The 21,068-nt window shown below is 43.5% G+C and overlaps 1 protein-coding gene across 6 annotated transcripts in view; it reads left to right on the top strand.

Moving 5' to 3' along the window:
* Positions 1-21,068, top strand: part of PDE10A (phosphodiesterase 10A) — a 573,119-nt gene that overhangs the window by 458,046 nt on the left and 94,005 nt on the right. For all 6 annotated transcript variants that reach the window (XR_015133443.1, XM_086318697.1, XM_086318695.1 and 3 more), the window contains one exon: positions 8,699-8,727. Coding sequence is in view for 5 of the 6 variants with exons in the window: in XM_086318697.1 (XP_086174823.1) it covers positions 8,699-8,727 (29 nt within the window). In the remaining variant the exon portion in view is untranslated. The remainder of the gene's footprint in view (positions 1-8,698; positions 8,728-21,068) is intronic.

Below are 21,068 nucleotides of genomic sequence, written 5' to 3'. Positions count from 1 at the left end.
AAAGCAGACTCCTGGAAAGATAAAATCACCAAAACTGACATAACAAGAAATAGAAAATCTAACAGGCCTTAGTAATTAACATATTTCCACAACCCAGAGCTTGTTCTCCCATGGCTGTACTGATGAATCATATCAGGTGTTGTAAATGGAGTTACTACCAATCCTTCTCCAACTCTTTTCGGAAAGAGAGGAGGAAGAAAAACTTCCCGGCTCCTTCTTTGAGTCATGTATTAACCTGATAAGAAAACCAGACTAAAACATCACAAGACAAGCCTCCCTTGAACATACATGCAATAACCCCTAAATAAAATCAGGAAACCAAATCTAGTAACATATTAAAAATATGGTATGACCCTGTATGAATACCAGTTCGTTTAATAGCAGTAAATCAATTATTTAAACTTATTAGAGTTAACACAATTATCTTAATACAGACAAAGGTTTTGATAGAATTCAATATCCATTCATGATGAAAACTGTCAGAGAATTAGGAGACGTGAACTGTTAACCTGAGCAGTAAAAAACAGGACGTATCCAGGTTTAAGTGGAAGAACTAAATCCTTTTCCCACAGATACATGATCCTGGATGTGGAAAAATTTCAACTATTCCACAAAAAACTGCTAAACTAATGAACGTGTGAGCAAGGTCTCAGGAGACAAGGACTGATATAGGAAAAAAATCAAGACACAAAAATCAATCTGTTTCCATCTACTAGAAAGGAACAGTCAGAAATTAAGAAAATACTTTTATTCATAATAGCCTCAAAAATTAAAAAGCTTAGGAATAAATTTAGCAAAGAAACACAAATTTCATACACTGAAATCTATAAATCTTGCTGAGAGGGAGGAAAGAAAAGTCTGAATAAATGGAGACAGATGTCATGTTCATGGGTTGGGAGAATCAGTATTGCCAGGATGACAGTTCTCCCCAAATTAATCTATATATTCAACTCATTACCTCTCAAAATCCAGGAGGGATTTTTTTATACAAATTGAGAGGTTGATTGTAAAAGGTAAAGGACCTAAAAGATCCATAATAATTACAAAAGTAAAGTTCAGTTTTGAGGAGTTACATTACTTGGTTTCAGAACTTACTGTACTAATGGTATTTCAGCTCTGTTGTCCTGCCTTACAGATAGGTCAATGCAGCAGAATTCAGAGTCCAGGTAAAACCCTCACGTGGTCAAATGATTTTCAACAAAGATGTTGAAACAATTCCTTAGAAGGAAGCATAGTTGTTATAGAACAATTGGATATCCAGATGCAATATTTAAAAATACCCTTTCCTCACATTATAAACTAATATTAATTTAATATAGATCATATATCTAATTGAAAGAGCTAAAATTTTGAAATTTGTAGACAAAATAGGAAAAAAAATTCATGATCTTGGGTGGGCCAAAGAGTTATTTTATACAATACCTTAAGGAGGATCCTTAAAATAAAAAAAATTCTTTTGGAAAAATAGACTTCATTAAAAACATATCTAGAATATATAAAGATTTGTTAAATTCAATAAGAAGATAGACAACCCAATGTATAAACAGACAACAGATTTGGATATGCATTATCCCAGAGAAGTATGCAAATGGCTGGTAAGTCTTCTCAACATCATTAACTATTAGGGGAACGCAGCGAGATGTTGTACAGTCACCCAGTATGAAAGAAAAAGGACAGACACTGTCTAGTATTGATGACGATGAAGATAAACGGATGTCTGTGCAATTCACTTTTGGAAAAGTAAAATGGTAATGGTGCTTTGGAAAACAGTTGATCGGTTTCTAAGAAGGTTAAACTTACTTTATTAATATTCATCAAATCTACTCCTAAGTGTCTATCCAGGAGAAAGGAAAGTGTGTCCATACAAAAGATATGTATCCAGTAGTTCCTAGGGGGCATTGTTCAGAATAGCTCCAAATCAAAAACAATTAAAATGTCTATTAGCTGGCAAATGGCTAAAATGTGATACACCCATATAATAGGAATACTATTTGATAATAAGAAATACTGATACATGTTCTAACATGGATGAACCTCAAAATATTGTGCTATGTGGAGGAAGCCAGATACAGCTAGTTTTGTATTGTGTGATTCCACTTACTTGAAATGCCCGGAAAAGGTGAGTGTGTGAGAACAGAGACGGCCCTGATGTGACTGGCTGTGGTGGGAACAGGGATTGAAAGTAAAGGGACATAAGGGGACTGGGGGGTGGAGGGTCTAAACTGGATTGGTGAGAGCCCGTCACACCTCTGTAAATCGACTGGAATCACCGAGTTGTATACTTATCATGGGTTAATTTTATGGCATGTAAATTGGGCTTTAGTAAAGCTGCTAATGAAAAATCAGTATCACTGCATATGTCTCAAAGTAGCTACTTTTAAACACACTGACCATATTTCTACAAACATTTCTTAGAGAAAATGTGACCTCAATTTTTTCACAGATCTACATTTTAAGATGCAGATTTACAGATGACCAGTAGGCCTGTTGAGGGGAAAGGTGAGGTTCTTTTGTTAAAAGCATTGTTTAGTCTACTGATCTATGTTTAGTTTCTCCTTATTTGCCTAAAGATTTAATGACGGAAGATGGCTAGAAGATTTAGAGAAATGATTGTCCTGCTAACCATTCATTCACTCATGGGGGATAATAATGGAATAAAAAAGAATAGTAATCTAACAGGAAATAAAATTTTTCATTTCCTCCTAAAATACTGGGGACATGTTGTTTTTTATATATTTAATGGACTTGTCTACAAATATCAGGATTTAGTATTTTATCATCTCACAGAATTAAAACCACCTATCAAAATCTTTTTTCATTTTTTCTTCTTCCTGTAACATCAGTGAACATTACATTTTCCTTCTAAGTTGATGATAAGCAAATTATCATGATATTAGTTGCCATTTTGGCTTCAAACCTCCAGGTTATTTTTATATTAATATCTGTGTTTCCATTTCTACAGCCTTGAAGGTATGGTTGTGAGGGTTTATATTTTGAAATGTTCATTTGATTTTGTTTACTGATTTTTAACTACTGTCAACATTTTATGAAAATATTTTCTGGTAAATTAGAAGAGCTCGTGATGTCACATATGGATGGATTCTTTGGCCTATCTTAGACAGTTGTTCACACTTTATATTCAGTGTAGCTGTGGCTTCAGTCTGTTACACAGATACTGATTTCATTTGTTCTGTACTTTTGGTGCTATTGTTCAGTTGCTAAGTCACGTCCGACTCCCTGTGACCCCGTGGACTACCGCATGCCAGCTTCCCTGTCCTCCTCTCTCTCCCACGTTTGCTCACACTCCCGTGCATCGAGTTGGTGGTGCCATCCAAGCATCTCATCCACTGTTGTCCCCTTCTCCTGCGCTCAATCAGCATGAGGGTCTTTTCCAATGAGTACTTAACTCAAAAATAAGTACTTGCTGGAAGGTGTACTTGGATGTTCTCCAGGAAAATTTTTGCTGCATGGGCTGTTTTTCCTAAGGCTTTAAAAAATCATTAAAATGATGTTTAGATTGAAGATGGTTTCTTCTTGTCTTTAAAAAAAATTTCTCTTTAACAAGCATCAATATTCCCGTTCTGAAATTGCTTAAATTTTTTTCTTGTTTGTTCATCCTATTAGAAAGTAAGCTCCTTAAGAACAAGGATAAATGCCCGGCACATACTGGGTCCGTAGTGCACATTTGTCGAGTAAAGAAACGTTTACAGGACCACAGTGCCGCGTAAGAAGTGCCTGCTGTTGTGAACGTTTTGGTTGCTCACTTGATGGTCACGAAGGACTCAAAATCTGGCCTCCATGTCCGTTTCCTCTTTGCCGTGACTCCTTATCCTTTCACGTGTAAGTGAGCGCCCTGGCCGCTCGGTCCTGAGTGTGCACCGGGAGTGCAGACTCATCCCGGAGTTGTGGGTTCATAGGACGGTCTAGGTCGGGGCCGGGTCCTCCACTGGCTGCCGGCCTATTTGGGACTTGGTCGCCGAGTGGGAGCCAGCCGTGGGCTGAGAGAGAAGCTTCGCCTGCCATTTGCCACGGCTCCCATCGTCGCCTGGCCCACCGTCACTCCCTCCCGTCCACGGAAGGACAGACACCTTGGGGACCACCGCTCTCCTGTTCCTGTTTTATTTTTGCTTGTTTGGCGGCATTGGGCCTTCGCTGTGGGTCTCGTTCCCCAACCAGGGGCCACGGAGTCAGCCTCCAGGGGCCACCGGGGAAGTCCCCAAGTCAGGGGCTTTGTTACTTTGTGATTGTTCTTGTGGAAAGAAAACTATTTTTCAGTGTCAAATTATGTGGACTGGATGTTGCTTCACTTCAGACTTCAGATCAGTTCAGTTCAGTCGCTTAGTCGTGTCCGACTCTTCACGACCCCATGAATCACAGCACGCCAGGCCTCCCTGTCCATCACCAGCTCCTGGAGTTCACTCAGACTCACGTCCATCGAGTCGGTGATGCCATCCAGCCATCTCATCCTCTGTCGTCCCCTTTTCCTCCTGCCCCAAATCCCTCCCAGCATCAGAGTCTTTTCCAATGAGTCAACTCTTCACATGAGGTGGCCAAAGTACTGGAGTTTCAGCCTTAGCATCATTCCTTCCAAAGAACACCCAGGACTGATCTCCTTTAGGATGGACTGGTTGGATCTCCTTGCAGTCCAAGGGACTCTCAAGAGTCTTCTCCAACACCACAGTTCAAAAGCATCAATTCTTCGGCACTCAGCTTTCTTCACAGTCCAATTCTCACATCCACACATGACCACTGGAAAAACCATACCCTTGACTAAACAGACCTTTGTTGGCAAAGTAATGTCTCTGCTTTTCAATATGCTATCTAGGTTGGTCATAACTTTTCTTCCAAGGAGTAAGCGTCTTTTAATTTCATGGCTGCAGTCACCATCTGCAGTGATTTTGGAGCCCAAAAAATAAAGTCTGACACTGTTTCCACTGTTTCCCCATCTATTTCCCATGAAGGGATGGGACCAGATGCCATGATGTTAGTTTTCTGAGTGTTGAGCTTTAAGCCAACTTTTTCCCTCTCCTCTTTCACTTTCATCAAGAGGCTTTTTAGTTCCTCTTCACTTTCTTCCATAAGGGTGGTGTCATCTGCATATCTGAGGTCATTGATATTTCTCCCAGCAATCTTGATTCCAGCTTGTGTTTCTTCCAGTCCAGCGTTTCTTATGATGTACTCTGCATATAAGTTAAATAAGCAGGGTGACAATATACAGCCTTGACGTACTCCTTTTCCTATTTGGAACCAGTCTGTTGTTCCATGTCCAGTTCTAACTGTTGCTTCCTGACTTGCATATAGGTTTCTCAAGAGGCAGGTCAGGTGGTCTGGTATTCCCATCTCTTTCAGAATTTTCCACAGTTTATTGTGATCCACACAATCAAAGGCTTTGGCATAGTTAATAAAGCCAAATAGATGTTTTTCTGGAACTCTCTTGCTTTTTCCATGATCCAGCGGATGTTGGCAATTTGATCTCTGGTTCCTCTGCCTTTTCTAAAACCAGCTTGAACATCTGGAAGTTCACAGTTCACGTATTGCTGCACTTCAGACTTAGAGGCCGTCAAAGGCAGTCAGACTTTTTGCCCAGAGTTACGACAGCAAGTGAGCCGCGGCCGGGCTCCCGAGCCCTGCGGGCACTGAGCCTCCTGCCGAGCTGCCTCTGGGGCGCCCTGCTCCGGCCGCTCCACCGTGCAGCACTCACCCAGGCCGTGTCTTCAGGGTGCTGGCCGTTTCCTTGGGCAAGAGAGCTCGATGGAACTTCCAAATGCAGGAAGCAGGAAGCCAGGTTCCCTTATCCTAACCAGTTCACTGCGCTCATTAGTCCCCTCAGCTGAATTGCTGAATTCCCTAAATGTAATGGACTTGACATTCAGTTAGCAGAAACTGTTTGGCTTCCGAGTCTGAAGAAGACGTAGAAGATAGAGTCTTAAGTCTGTGCACAAGGTGAAAAAGCCAGGTGTTAGGCTGTAGATAGCACTTTCCTTTCACATACCTTAAACTGGCCATCAAACAAAAGAGGAGTTGGTCTGTATAAATACTAGCAGCAGAGCATCCTTTGCACGCTCGAGTTGGAGAAGCACTCGGCAGAACCGACGGAAAAAGCGAAGCGGACGTGTATATGCAGACGTCCGAATGTCTGGACATTCGAGCTCTTCTTCCCTTGAACCAACTTCCGGGTCGTGGTGGTGATTGGACAGTGCAGGGCCCCGGAGGGTCGCAGCCTGGACGCTCCGCTTAGTGCCGCAGTCAGCGTGTGCGCATGAGCGCTACCTGCCGGCGCCCGTGCGTTAATCACCCTTCACTTTTGACCCCCGTTTACTGAACTTCTTCGATAAAAATCTAAAAGAGTTAGAAACGTATCTGTCTCTGCAACTTTATAATCTGTTAATTTGTTGTGATGATTAAATCAAATAGTTTCATCTTCAGAGAGCTTTAGAAAAGAATAAGAGGTTAGGAGTTAAGGAATAAGTGAAATTTTTTTAATCAAGTGACTTCAGTATATAACATAAAGTCTATGTTTTCCCTATAACATGGTTACATTCTTACGGAAATCAGATGTAATATTCAAATCATTATGGAACAAATATAACAAAAATGTATAAGAAATATGTGTTAACAGGTAATACAAGAATAGCTACTGTTTACTGAACACATACTATCTGATAGTTCCAAGCTTGCTAATTCTGAAAAAGTCCCCAGGTAGAGGCAGTGTGCGTGCATGCTAAGCCGCTTCAGCTGTGTCTGACTCTTTGCGACCCTATGGACTGCATGCCAGGCTCTTCTGTTCGTGGGATTCTTCAAGCAAGAATACTAGAATGGGCTGCCATGCCCTCCTCCAGGGAATCTTCCCAACCCAGGGATCTAACCCGAGTGTCTTGTGTCTCTTGCATTAGCAGGTGGGTTCTTTACCTCTAGCACCACCTGGGAAGCCCTTTGATGTCTAATTTACTATAAATTCTGAAGCATCCAAGGGGCATGATCAGTTCAGTTCAGTTCAGTTCAGTCACTCAGTCATGTGTGACTTTTTGCGACCCCATGAACTGCAGCATGCCAGGCTTCCCTGTCCATCACCAACTCCCGGAGCTTGCTCAAACTTATGTCCATTGAATTGGTGATGCCATCCAACCATCTCATCCTCTGTTGTCCCCTTTTCCTCCCACCTTCAATCTTTCCCAGCATCAGGGTATTTTCCAGTGAGTCAGTTCTTTGCATCAGGTGGTCAAAGTATTGAAGTTTCAGCTTCAGTATCAGTCCTTCCAATGAATATTCAGGACTGATCTCCTTTAGGATGGACTGGTTGGATCTCCTTGCAGTCCAAGGGACTCTCAAGAGTCTTCTCCAACACCACAGTTCAAAAGCATCAATTCTTTGGTGCTCAGCTTTCTTTATAGTCCAGCTCTCACATCCATACCTGACCACTAGAATGATAGATGGGGATGGATGGAATATTTTTGAAAGATAAACTGGGTGGGTCAGTGTGTGTGTGTGTGTGTGTGTGTACATGATTTCCAGGGCAGATACGGAATTCAGGGATCAGCTTAGAGGCTACTGGTTGATATGTGCTTTGGGACTATACTTAATATTATTTGTGGAAATGGGTGGTAAGCCGTAAATCTAAAAAAGATTAGAAAAAAAGAGGAAATGCCAGGACTCAGTGGCTTAGTTAATAAGAATGTTGAAGGAGAAAGAAGAATCAGTGCCCTGTCTGGACCTGTGGGACACGCCTTTGTCGGTGTTAAGGTAGATGAGGCTGTGCTCTGGTGTGGTATAGAACACGTTAGAAACTTGGTGTGTGAAGTGTGTACTGATGGGGGTAGTAAGACAGGTTTCCTTGCTACAAGGCCCAAGAAGGCAGCAGCGGTAAAGGCTGCCTCCCAATGAGGGGTCTGGAGAGGGGTCTCCAGCCCCCACCCGCATCCTCTGGAAGGGCCACATCAACACATTTTCTCTGGGTCAGAACTAGTTCCCGGGCACGGGTGCTCACAGCTGGCGGACCCAAAGTGGCGCCTTGGCCGGTTTGTTTCTCATACCCTGTTGGTTACACAGGCATAGTCTGGCCATGTAGCCAGCCGCGCAGGGAGAGCCCGTCAGAGGGCCTCACCTAGACCAGGGCAACCCGTCAGTCTTATTACCAGAAAGCAGTGCTGCCCTGCTGGTGGAGACAAGCCCGCCGCCTCCCGGGTCCGTGGTGCAGAGCAGCCTGTTGGCGGGAGTGGTCTGTGCCTTCACCAGGCCGTGCAGACACAGCTGTCATGTCAGCAAACGCGGAATGCTGGCACCTGCCCGACAGCACAAGTGCGAATGGCCTTTTGAGACATTCGTGCGGATTGTGTCATTTAGAATATTGCAAATACTACAGTCTCATTTTTAGGCATATGTATTGGATAAGATACAGTGTAGCCATATTTTCAGGCATTACTATTTGAAAATCTCTAAAAAGGTAATCATGAAAATGATTAACAAGCTGTGGTGGTATTTCATTTCCCTCCAAAATTGCTACATACATACATTTAACTCTAAATATATTATGTTTTTTTACCTTACAGAGGTTTAAAACCAAATTTTTAGACATTGCAAGAGGAAGCATTGCAAAATCCTTCTGGTTTCCAGAGACTGAATGACATGTTCTATGTTTTTCAGAAACTACCCAGAGCTTCTAACATTATTTTTTTTTCTCCCTCCCTTCTTCATCCCCCAGATGAATCAGCTCCTAAGGAAGTCAGCAGGGTAAGTAATGTGAATATAATTTTTTTTACCACAATATAGAAAGTACATTCTTTTGCATATTTTTTCAGTGCTCTAACACGCTAAAGTGTTAGAAAAATAATTACAAAACTGAGTGCCCTCTCCAAAGCGTCACTCGTGAGCGTGGAGTGAAGCCAGTGGGGAGAGAGGTGTCAAAGCAGAGGGCTCAAACTGATCACAGCGAGCAGATGCGCCCCGCGTGGCCTGCACGTGCTCAAGAGCTTTCTGCTGCCAACAGTCAGAGGCTGAGCGAGTGCATGTTAAGACGGGATTTCTGGCTTCTGTTGAAACACCGGAAGGTGAGGCTGCGCCTCTGCGGCGTTCCCAGGTGGGGACAGGTGCTCCGGCCGCTGCCTCATGGCCCCTGCCCAGTGGCTTCATGCTGCCTGGCCGGCCCTGCCTGCGAGTTCATGCACCTTCACTCTGCGAGAGCAAAAGGTGACTCTGCCTGGATCGAGGGCGTGACTTTCGTCAGTACTTTCACAAATGTTAAATACACTGTTTTCACACCCAAGAGAAATGCTTTAAGAGACTTAGCAAATTTAAGAGCTTGTGGGGTGTGGTATCAAAAGCTGTTACAAAATGATAATTCTGTGATTACACATAAAATGGATCTTATAATTCTGTATCCTGTTGACAGATAAAGATCTTAATAGGTGGAATCAGTGTTGAAAATAATCAGTCAGAATTATACCTGATACAGCTTTGTGTAAGTGATCACTCTATCATATGATAGAAACTGAAGTACTGTTAATCAGAGTCACATATTCAGATACATTCCTTTATTCTGTATTATCTGAAGAAATGAATCTTTAAAATGACCAGGGCTATTGCTGGAGACCCGGCAGGGTTCCCCCTGCCCATCGCAACCTAACAGACTTAAGATTCTGGAAGTCTCAGGGTTTTCCTGGGTTTGGCACTATTAGCTTCGCGTCTTTTGGGCTCACAGTTGGAACGTTCCCAAGTCTGAGTGTTTCAGCATATATCAGGGGCAGAGAGATCAGCCTGGAATTTTTACAGCTACTGAGAGCAGCAGAAACGGCTGAAAGCAATGTGTGAGGATAACAGAGGATCCTCACGAGTGGACCTGGACTGTCATGAGATACTGAGGTGTTGGTATTGGTAAAGCCACTATCTCAGAGCTCTGAGGTGGTACCACCTGTTTATACATCAAGGACAGTACTGAAAAAGCTGCAATACAACTTAGCCATCACATTCTTGTTGTAGAATAGCTTTCATTCATAGTGAATCCCTAACCTCAACTTAGCCTTTAGAAGCCTGGAAAGGTTTTAGATATTGCTGTTCTGAAGGGAAGTGGGAAAGAGATGCCCCAGGAGGTGGTTCCAACCCGCCCGCATGCCTTCCTTCCGTCCTGTTCTGTTGGCAGCGGAGTGGACAGCAGTCCTCCTGCTCCCTGCTGATGTCACTGCCCTGACTCTGCTCGCCCATTTAGTGGGCTACCTTCCAGTGTCCCCCCGTTTAAAGCTTTTATACCACAGTGTCTGTCATCAGTGAGTTTGTTGCTGCAGTCCACGCTTTCAGTTATTCTTGCCAGGCTCTATTTGGGGAAAATAGCTGTGTGAACAAAGAAGAGTCCTTTTGGTTGAATGCATCTTTGCATAGTTTAATTTTGCAAAATATCGCCACCAGGCATTGTGGGTGCAGATGGCGGCGTACGTCGTATAACAGTGCCTCCTGCTGGGTGAGCGGAGAGGAGACGCAGACGACATGGCGTGCCGTCTTTAAGGCCATGAGAAGTGAGGAGCGGCTATACACAGTGCTTTTCTTCTTTGCTATTGTTTTATAAGATTCTCCTATTTTATGCCGGATTTAGAGAAATGCATCTCCAGCTGAGAAGTGCTAAATACATGAGCTGATGATCTAGAAGAGTATCGGTTGCCAGGATCTTTACGTGTTTTTTTTTTTTTTTTCCTGAATGTACTCCAGATCTCGGTCAGTTCTGATATTCAGAATTTGCTTTATAAAATGGCATACCAATGTTTTAAGTTAAAGTGAGACTTAGAAATACCTTGTGCAACCTTGGGGATCAAACTAGTCAGTCCATCCTAAAGGAAACCAGTCCTGAATATTCATTGGAAGAACTGATGCTAAAGCTGAAACTCCAAAGCTTTAGCTACCTGATGTGGAGAACTGACTCGTTGGAAAAGACCCTGATGCTGGGAAAGACTGAAGGCAAGAGGAGAAGGGGATGACAGAGGATGAGATGGTTGGATGGCATCACTGACTTGATGGACATGAGTTTGAGCAAACTCTGGGAGAGAGTGAAGGACAGGGAAGCCTGGTGTGCTGCAGTCCATGGCATTGCAAAGAGCTGGATATGACTTAGTGACTGAACAATGAACAACAAAGTGTTTGGTAGAATTTACTAGTAAAACCATCAGGTCCAGAGCTTTTCTTGGTCAAGTTATTTTTCTTTTGATTCAGTCTCCTCCTAGTTATGAGTCTCTTCAGATTTTCTTTTTCTTCACTGTTTAATCTTGGTGTGCTTTATATATCTCAGTTCAGTTCAGTCGCTCAGTCGTGTCCTGCTCTTTGCGACCCCATGGACTGCAGCACTGCAGGCTTCCCTGTCCATCACCAACTCCCACAGCTTACTCAGACTCATGCCCATCAAATCAATGATGCTATCCAATCAATATCAAAACTTACCAAGTTCTGGAGTATATTTAGAACAACAACAAAAAAAACTTACAGATTGTGGCAACTGACACTTGTCTAGGTCATCAGCTCATGTATTTAGCGTTTCTCAACTTACATTTCTAGGAGATAGTGAAGGACAGGAAAGGCTGGAGCGCTGCAGTCCATGGAGTTGCAAAGAGTCAGACGTGACTTAGCGACTGAACAACAACAAGTGCAACCTTTAGGTGGATGGTGACTGGTCACAGGGCACATCCACTGTCGAGAGCTTGCTCTCCAGGGAGGCAGATTCTTACTCTCCAGGCAGTTCTGATTGTTGTGAGATACGTTGCACTGGGAGCCAAACAGACTCTCCTTAACTGCTATCTGCTAGCATTGTTTTGACTTTTGTAGCAACTCAAAAAAGGCTGGTATGTACAGGCTGCTCCACATGCTGCTGCTGCTGCTAAGTCGCTTCAGTCGTGTCCAACTCTGTACGACCCCATGGACGGCAGCCCACTAGGCTGCCCCGTCCCTGGGATTCTCCAGGCAAGAACACTGGAGTGGGTTGCCATTTCCTTCTCCAATGCATGCAAGTGAAAAGTGAAAGTGAAGTCACTCAGTCATGTCTGATTCAGCAACCCCATGGACTGCAGCCTACCAGGCTCCTCCGTCCATGGGATTTTCCAAGCAATAGTACTGGAGTGGGTCACCATTGCCTTCTCCGATCCACATGAGAACTCCTCAAATAGAGGGACTGCATTCTGTCTTTCCAAGGGAAACACACTCACTCAGGTTTTTCCCATACATCTCCTTAGGGTTGGGTTGACATTCTGACAAAGCCTACTGTGTTGTCAGTATATTTTTAGAAGGTGGCAGCTCTGGCACGACATTGTAGACCAACTGTGGCTTGACTCCTGATAAGACAGGGTAGGCCAGGTAGTTCTTGTCAGCTCTGTGTCTGTAATAGGATTTAGGGAGAATCAGCTTTTCAAAGAAACTCCAGGACATTTATGGTTATTGATCTTTTGGTACACTAAGATATTTTTGACATGTAGTCAAGTCAGATCAGTAAGACTTGGGTCCTTTCTCCTCCTCTTTCTTCCTCTCTTGGTCCTTCCCTCCCCGCCTCTCTCCTCCTCCCTACTTCTATTCCATAGACAAATACTTAGTGAGCATTTGTGTGCCAGGCATTGCTCTAGGTTCTAGGAATACAGTGCAAAATGGCACCCCAGTTCTCATAGTATGGGAGGCGGTGGTGGAGACAGTTGAAAATTTTTTTAAATGACAAATGCATAGAATAAATAAATGCATAGAAAGCAGAATGATCCAATAGAGAGTGATGGTGGGTTAGGGATGGGGCTACTGTAGAGACAAGGCCAGGGAAGAAGACAGGCTGCGGGTTTGAGTGTGTAGCCAGTGATGCCTTCCAGGTAACCGGGAAGACATTACAGGGGGTGGAGGAAGGAGACCTGCTGAAAGCTGGGGGACGTGCACTGTGGCAGAGGCGCAGCCAGCACAGGCCCTGGGCAGGGAGGCCACGTCGCAGGATGCAGGCATGCGGGCCAGGACTGGGAGGCCACGTCGCAGGATGCAGGCACTCGGGCCAGGACTGAGAGTGGGGGACAGAGCCTTGGCCACAGCCGTCGGGACGGGGCCTCTAAGGATGCGTGTCAGTCAGAGCCTCTAGTCAGTACAATTGGTCTTTTCTTTTACTATTATTGTTCTTGATGTAAGTGGCTCCAGCTTATAAATCAGAAAGATTTCTGACAAGAAAAAGGAGAGAAAACATCAAGAGAAAAAAAAAAATATTTGGGTGCTGAGTACTCGAATATGACAAATTTAACCAGCTCTAGAATTCTTGGGGGCTTCCCTGGTGGCTCAGTGGTAAAGAATCTGCCTGCAGTGCAGGAGATGCAGGCTCGATTCTGGGTCGGCAAGATCCCTTGGAGAAGGAAATGGCAACCCACTCCAGTGTTCTTGCCTGGAAAATTCTATGGAGAGAGGAGAATCCTTGGGTACTGTCTTGGCCCCTCAGAATGTTATCAATATGTTTCAGTATAGTCTTAATTTTCATTTAGCAGTCTTAGTCTTATGAAATATGTGCTGAAGAAGAACGCTAAGATCTGAGATTACTTGGTGAAAAGACGTAAGTATTTTATAATACATACTACAGGTTGATAAGTTGGTTTATCAAACTATTGTTCCAGTTAAGATTTCATTCTAACCCAATTTAATTAGCAGTCACATCTCTTCTCATGTGTCAATGGCATGATGTTGTTTTACTGTTTTCATTTAAAGGAAATAAACACATTGCCACTTGTTAGCTTTGTTTCCTTTTGTGTGAACTGCATCTAAGTTTCACGTGTGATACATTCAAAAGAACTTCTCTGGAACAGTGTAGATCACACAGATCTGAATTTGTGCTTTGCCAGTGTTTATCTTGGTGACCTTTTAAAATGACCTTTAAAAACCTCAAATGTGAAATGGGAATAAAATGTACCAAACCTGAGGTATGCAGTCAAAAGAAGATGAAAATGCATAGTCTTTTATTCAGTTTTGGAATACCAAAAATAAAATTTTTAAAAGCAGAGGGAATTAATGAGAAGAAATTAATGGCCCACAATTTAAAATATAGGTTTAATTAATAATGCAAAAGATATTTTCTTAAACAGATCAATAAAGTAGACGGTTTTGGCAATCTATTCAAGAAATAAGAAAATAGCAAACATTAGGGGATGAGAAAGGGAAGATAACTATAGGCAAAAAGGAGATTATTAATAATTTAATAAGGAATCATATTAATATATACTAATGCATTTGAAAATTTAGACATAATGGCCAATATTAAGGAAACTATAAATTATTAAAGTTTATTGAAGGAAAGTTAAGAAAACTAAATATCTTGTTAACCAGTGAAAAAAACTGAAAAGTTGGTAAAAGTCCCCTTACAATGCATGATGCTTAAAAGTTTTTACTGGATGAGTCCTCCAGACATGAAAAAGGAGAAAATTTCTACATAATATAAAGTATGTATTTCAAAAGCTAAGAAGATAATTTATCTCAGGAGGGAAGTTTATTCCTAAAACAAAAATTAAAGCATTCTACAAGATAGAACACATATTGACCAGTGTGCAGACGTAGGTGTGGGAATCTTAAGTACATAAATACAGCAGCACTCCCAGTGCCAAGGGTGGTGACAAGTGGGGGACAGTGCAGTGATCCTGGGAAGAGATGCAGCTGGTGGTGATGGCGGTGCGGAGGTTTGGCAGACTGAATTCTATGCATATTTGGAAAGTAGAGTGAACAAGAACTGCCGATTAATTGGATGCTTGGTATAGAAAGAAAGACAAAAAGCGAAATGATAGCTTTGGGTTTTTGCTTGAGCAGAAGGAACGTCAAGGTTGCCAGCACTTAGATGGGGGTGTTTGCCAGAGCAAGGAGAGGGGTCACCGCTGGCTGCGGAGTCTGAGACCTTTAGTCGATTTGTAAGCTGAGATGTTGAGCAGTTAGTTGACTATTGAGTCTGGAGTTCAGGGGAATGATCTGAGTTAGATATACAAATTTGAGAAGCCTTAGTAACAATATGGATGATTAAGAACCCCAGCGTATGGGATGGTATGTGAAGTGCTGAGACTGCGTGAGCTCACCTAGGAGGTGAGTGTGGTTTGAGGAGAGAGGATGAGGCCACAGTCCTGGCACAGGGCGTTCACAAGTCTTCGACGGGAGAAAGGCCTGTGCAGACTGGATGGAGGGGTCCTTGGGCAGGAGGCGAACCCAGGGCCTGTGCCTCCTAGAGTGGAGGAGAAACTGTCCAGGAGAGCAGTCACTGGTGTGTTAAACGCTGCCAGCATTTCAGGGAAATAAAGCCCGAGAGCTGGCATTTGGATCTGACGGCGTGGAGGCCACGGGCGACTTCAATTAGAGCTGTTCCACTGAGCGATTAAGAGTTGGGGGGCGGGGGAGGAGAAATTGCAGGCGGTAAATACATACAATTGTCTTTTGGAGTTTTGCCTTAAAAGAGAGACAAGAAAGTGTGTGGTAGCTAGACAGGGAGTCAGGTGTAATTGACACGTGACCTTGATTAGTTTCAGGAGCAGAGCAGAATGATTCAGTTATGCACACACTGTGAAATGATCATCGCTACAGGCCTAGGTATCATCCGTCGCCGCATGGTTATGAGCTGCCTCTTCCTGGCGATGAGAACTTTAAGATCTACTCCCTCAGCAGCTTTCAAATATCCAGTACAGTCCTATTAATCGTAGTCGCTGTGCTGTATCTTACAGCCCTGAGACTTATTTTGTGACTGAAAGTTTGTGTCTTTTGTCCACTTTCACCCATTTTGCTCACTCCTCAGCCCTGAGATACTGTTTTTAAAATGTTTCATTTTTATTTTAAAAAAATGGAATAAACAGCAACAAATGCATACAAAGGGAAATAATCCAGTGGAGAGAAAATGTGATGATTTGGGTCAGAGGGGTCACTTGGTTGCGGCCACAGTTCTTGAGTCTCAGAGGCCTCCCCCACCTTCTGCAGCCTCCCCAGCGAACTTCAGTCTTTTCCTTCACAGAAGACTCACTTTTATTCACTTTCAGTTTCTTTTCACAGCGTATTGTTTTTTAAAATAATTTTTAATTGGTTATAAGAAAAATATAACCAAAGATACAAATAGAGGAAGAAACAGAGGAGGAGAAATAAAAATTGGGATCGTCAGTACTTTTCTATGAATAAGCAGACTAGCTGGCTGTTAAGCTTCCGGTTATGTGAACCTGAACCTGAGTCAGTCTTCATTTGTGTAAAGCTGACCTTAGAAATAAAACAGTTGTTTTACCAGCAAAGTCCTTGGTGGGTTTTGTTTTTTCAGGAATAACCGAGATTTGTAATTTGGGATAAGCATGCTATAGCAGAAGCTATACGCAAACCTAGACAAAGAAGAGGAATGCTCTTTTATAAAGGAAAGAGGGGAAGCTTGGAAGGGCTGTTGACAAGCACGAAGTCTGTTGTAGGAAACTGGGAGTGTAGTGGCTTTTCATTGGCTGAGCTGTTGCTGGGTGGGGAGAAGATCTTGCGTCCTTTCCTGGGTAGTTGGGTGGTAAGGAACCTTCTTCCAGTTGGAGATGCAGGGTAGTCTCTTCCTGTTTGGGGTCTGCATGAGTGCTCCCTCTTCTGGTCTTGCCCACTCATTTAATAAGGTATCCTAAAAATAAATAAATACGGTATCCTTTATTCATTTCTGCGTCTCTTAGGGAAGGATACCTGTCAGTTTTTATTATGGTTATTAAATTTCATGATAATGCAAACCTATTTATCTGATTTTATGTCAATCTTTAGGAAGTTTCAAAGACTTAATAGTATGTTAATACTATTAAAATGTGGTTCAGTGTCAGTAAGTGAAGGTGATACACACATGACTAGAACAGGCAGTGAAATAGCGGAAGTCTCTCAGTCGCGTCCGACTGTGACCCCGTGAGTCGCAGCTCGCCAGGCCTCCCTGTCCATCACCTCCCGGAGTTCACTCAGACTCACGTCCATCAAGTCGGTGATGCCATCCAGCCGTCTCATCCTCTGTCGTCCCCTTCTCCTCCTGCCCCCAATCCCTCCCAGCATCAGGGTCTTTTCCAGTGAATCAACTCTTCGCATGAGGTGGCCAAAGTGCTGGAGTTTCAGCTTCAGCATCATTCCTTCCAAAGAACATCCAGGGCTGATCTCCTTTAGAACGGACTGGTTGGATCTCCTTGCAGTCCAAGGGACTCTCAAGAGTCTTCTCCAACACCACAGTTCAAAAGCATCAATTCTTCGGTGCTCAGCCTTCTTCACAGTCCAACTCTCACATCCATACATGACCACTGGAAAAACCATAGCCTTGACTAGATGGACCTTTGGGATACTCCAGGCCAGAATACTGGAGTGGGTAGCCATTCCCTTTTCCAGGGGATCTTCCCAACCCAGGGACTGAAGCCAGGTCTCCCACGTTGTAGGCAGATTCTTTACCAGCTGAGTCACAAGGGAAACCCAAGAGTACTGGAGTGGGTGATCTGCCCCTTCTCCAGGGGATCTTCCTGATCCAGGAATCGAACCGGGGTCTCCTGCACTGCAGGCAGATTCTTTACCAATGGAGCTATCAGGGAAGCCCAAGAGTAGGCAGACTCTTGTAGAAATACCTGGAGTAGTTTTTCACGTTCCCTATGCCCTGCCTCCAGCTGACAGTCCTGGGACTCAGGTGCTGTGACCCAGTGGAGAAGCAGACAGAAATCATGTCCTCTAAAGTCTCCCTAAGTGCAGTTCCTTTAATCAGGCTTTGGCTAAGAGGGTCTTTGGACACCTGGATATGACACTTGCAAACGAGGACCTGGAGGACAGGCAGGTCACCACCCCATTGATTATCAACCTAACTGTAGGACTGAGAAGCCAGAGGAACGGCAGACATGGAATGTTCCAGTCAGGTAATGTGAAATTCTGGCATTTTGAATTTGAAATAGCAAACAGCCTAACAAGGATTTAGCCCTGAAGCTGGGAAAGATTGAGGGCAGGAGGAGAAGGGGACAACAGAGGATGAGATGGTTGGATGGCATCACTGACTCGATGGACATGGGTTTGGGTGGACTCCAGGAGTCAGTGATGGACAGGGAGGCCTGGTGTGCTGCGGGTTCATGGGGTCGCAAAGAGTCGGACACGACTGAGCGACTGAACTGAACTGAACAAGGATTTCTCACCCTGATGGAAGAATCACCCGCTTTCCCAAGGAATACTGGCTGGAAGCTTGCCAGCAGAGGCTGTGTTTTCCATATGGCAAAAGGAAAAAAGCTTCAGGCACTCCAGCGTGAGTTTTGTGGAACTCAAAGCAAAATTTCTTACAAAGCACAGTATTCATTTTAGCTAAATTCCATTTCGCAGCTTTTGCGGCTAGTTACTAACTATAGCCATAGAAACCTTGGAAGTCTATGTGGAGGACCAGTTCTCAGCACCTTGGCTTCTGCAGAGACTGAGTGGCAGAATATCTCCTGTATAGCTGAATGCATCAATCTGCTATAAGAACATGTTTCAAGCTATTTACATACTGGAAAATGGTGGCTAAAGACTGATTTTTGTTTGCTTGTGCTAAGAATGAACCCCATAATCTTAACGATAGACACACAAACCATCTGTCTGTTACAGTTTGTTCCTGATCGGTGATAATAAAATGATATTGGTGATATATAGAAGAACACAGATCCTATTAATCACGATGATAGTGATTAAACACACTATCAAGCCATTATGATATTTTTAAAATGGGAACCGAACACATTCTTCTTTCACAAGATTCTAAATTGTTACCTGTTGTTTAAGACCATTCTTGGCAACCACAGCTCTGTTTTAGAGAGTGTAGATGCTGAAAAATATTAACAGCAGAGAAACTGTATGAAGCTGCTGATCTTAGTGTCGTTTGTTCTTGGCAACAGAAGCGAAGGACAAGAAAGGAGTGCTCAGTCGCTCAGTCGTGTCTGACTCTCTGTGACCCCCTGGACTGTAAGCCGCCAGGCTCCTCTGTCCATGGGATTCTCCAGGCAAGAATACTGGAGTGGGGTGCCGTTCCCTTCTCCAGGGGGATCTTCCTGACCCAGGGATTGAATCTGCGTCTCTTTAGTCTCCTGCACTGGCAGGCAGATTGTTCACCACAGGTGATGCCTGGGAAGCCCTGTCGCAGAATCAGAGGTGAATTAAAGTCCATTGTTTTGGGCACATTTCTTTTTTGTATGAAGCAAGAATATAGTAATGATCTAGTCAAAGAACAGTTGTGCGTAAAGTCCAGTTTCTCCTAGATCGTAGTTTATTACATTAAAGATGGCAACAGAATCATAGTGTGTTTTATTTGGGCTTCCCAGGTAGGGGTTCTCTGGTGGCTCAGATGGTAAAGAATCTGCTTGCAATGCAGGAGACTTGTGTTCCATCTCTGGGTTGGAAAGATCCCCTGGAGAAGGGTATGGCGATCTACTCCAGTATTCTTGACTGGAGAGTTCCAAGGACACAGGAGCCTGGCAGGGCTATAGTCCGTGGGGTCACACAGAGTTGGACATGACTGAGCACGCGTTTTTGCCATAGACATTATCACTGTTTTCTTGTATATTGCTTTCTCCCCACTGGGATTTCAGTTCCATGAGTGACAGAGCCTGGTCGGATACTTACACAGTAGTAGTGCTTGACACCTTGCTGAGGAAATATTTGTTTAAAAAGACTTATTTACATAATGACATTCAGAAATCCATCTACTGGGTAAAGCACTTGGATACATCTTTTGTTTCTTTAACCTTCTCTTTATTCATCTGCTCGGGATGGCTTAATTTTTTTCTGTTAACAGTCTTAGACATATCAGAAATGTTTACTACAAGAGTGATTTGAAGACATCTTATCTCATGGAGTCATTTTCCTAAATTAATTTATCATCATGAAAAGCCCTTTCATCTCTTGGACTTTTTTGCCCTAAATTACATTAGTTAAAATAATCCTTTGAAAACTTAAGTATTCTTTAGGAAAGTTAGTTTTTAAAAGGTCCTTCTAGTCAAGGCTGTGGTTTTTCCAGTAGTCATGTATGGATGTGAGAGTTGGACTATAAAGAAAGCTGAGCGCTGAAGAATTGATGCTTTCGAAGTGTGGTGTTGGAGAAGACTCTTGAGAGTCCCTTGGACTGCAAGGAGATCCACCCAGTCCATCCTAAAGGAGATCAGTCCTGGGTGTTCATTGGAAGGACTGATGTTGAAGCTGAAACTCCAGTACTCTGGCCACCTGATGGGAAGAGCTGACTCATTGGAAAAGACCCTGATGCTGGAAAAGATTGAAGGCAGGGAGGGGGCGACAGAGGATGAGATGGCTGGACGGCATCACTGACTCGATGGACATGAGTTTGAGGAGCTCCACGAGTTGGTGACGGACAGGGAGGCCTGGCGCGCTGCAGGCCATGGGGTCGCAGAGTCAGACACGACGGAGTGACTGAGCTGAACTGAACTGTCCTCGTGTTGAACTGGTGATATGTTTTCAAAAGAATGTCTCCCTCATTTGTAGCATGCTCACTTTCACCACTTTTAACATGAACTTCCTGCCTTGCCCGAGTGTAACCTGCAGTCGTTCTGTCCTCTCGTCCTGGTTGCTGCTCTTCGGCCTCCAGGTTTCTCCATCCTTTGTGGCTTTTTGTAAGATGCTTCCTCTGAGCTCCTGAAGGCTGCTGTGGAGGACTCTGAACCAGCTTCTCGTGCAGCCTTCCCTGTGCACTCAGTTAAGTGCAGGACAAGCTAGGCAGCTTCCCCTTGGTGTCAGGATGAATATCTGCTAATCCCTTGCTTGCTGTTAAGGACTTTTAAACTTTATTTGCAAAGAGTCAGTGGCACCTTCTTTCCCAGCTCTTCTTATCCTGCAGTGCCTCTGAGGCCCACAGGTTTCCTTAACTGTTCATTGTGACTGCCCATGCTTAGTTAGAATTTTCCTGCCTGTGGTGTTTGTATGAAATAAATGACCTTTATTTATAACTTATTTTCCCCTAAAATACCCAAATCATTTTGATAACTTTATTCTTAATATGTAACATTGAAAAAGGTTTGCCACTTTCTTGTAAAGTTAAACATACATGTACTTTTTGACCCAGGAATAGCCCTCTTAAGTATTTGCCTAGTATAATTTTGTTTCTATATTTTTCTGAGAACTATGCTTTAAGT

The sequence above is a fragment of the Bos grunniens genome, chromosome 9, assembly GCF_055505025.1.
Source record: "Bos grunniens cultivar Pamir isolate PY7600 chromosome 9, Bosgru_T2T1.0, whole genome shotgun sequence".
Lineage (NCBI taxonomy): Eukaryota > Metazoa > Chordata > Mammalia > Artiodactyla > Bovidae > Bos > Bos grunniens.
Note: the sequence above shows the minus strand (reverse complement) of the source record. Positions and strands in the feature narration are given on the sequence as shown.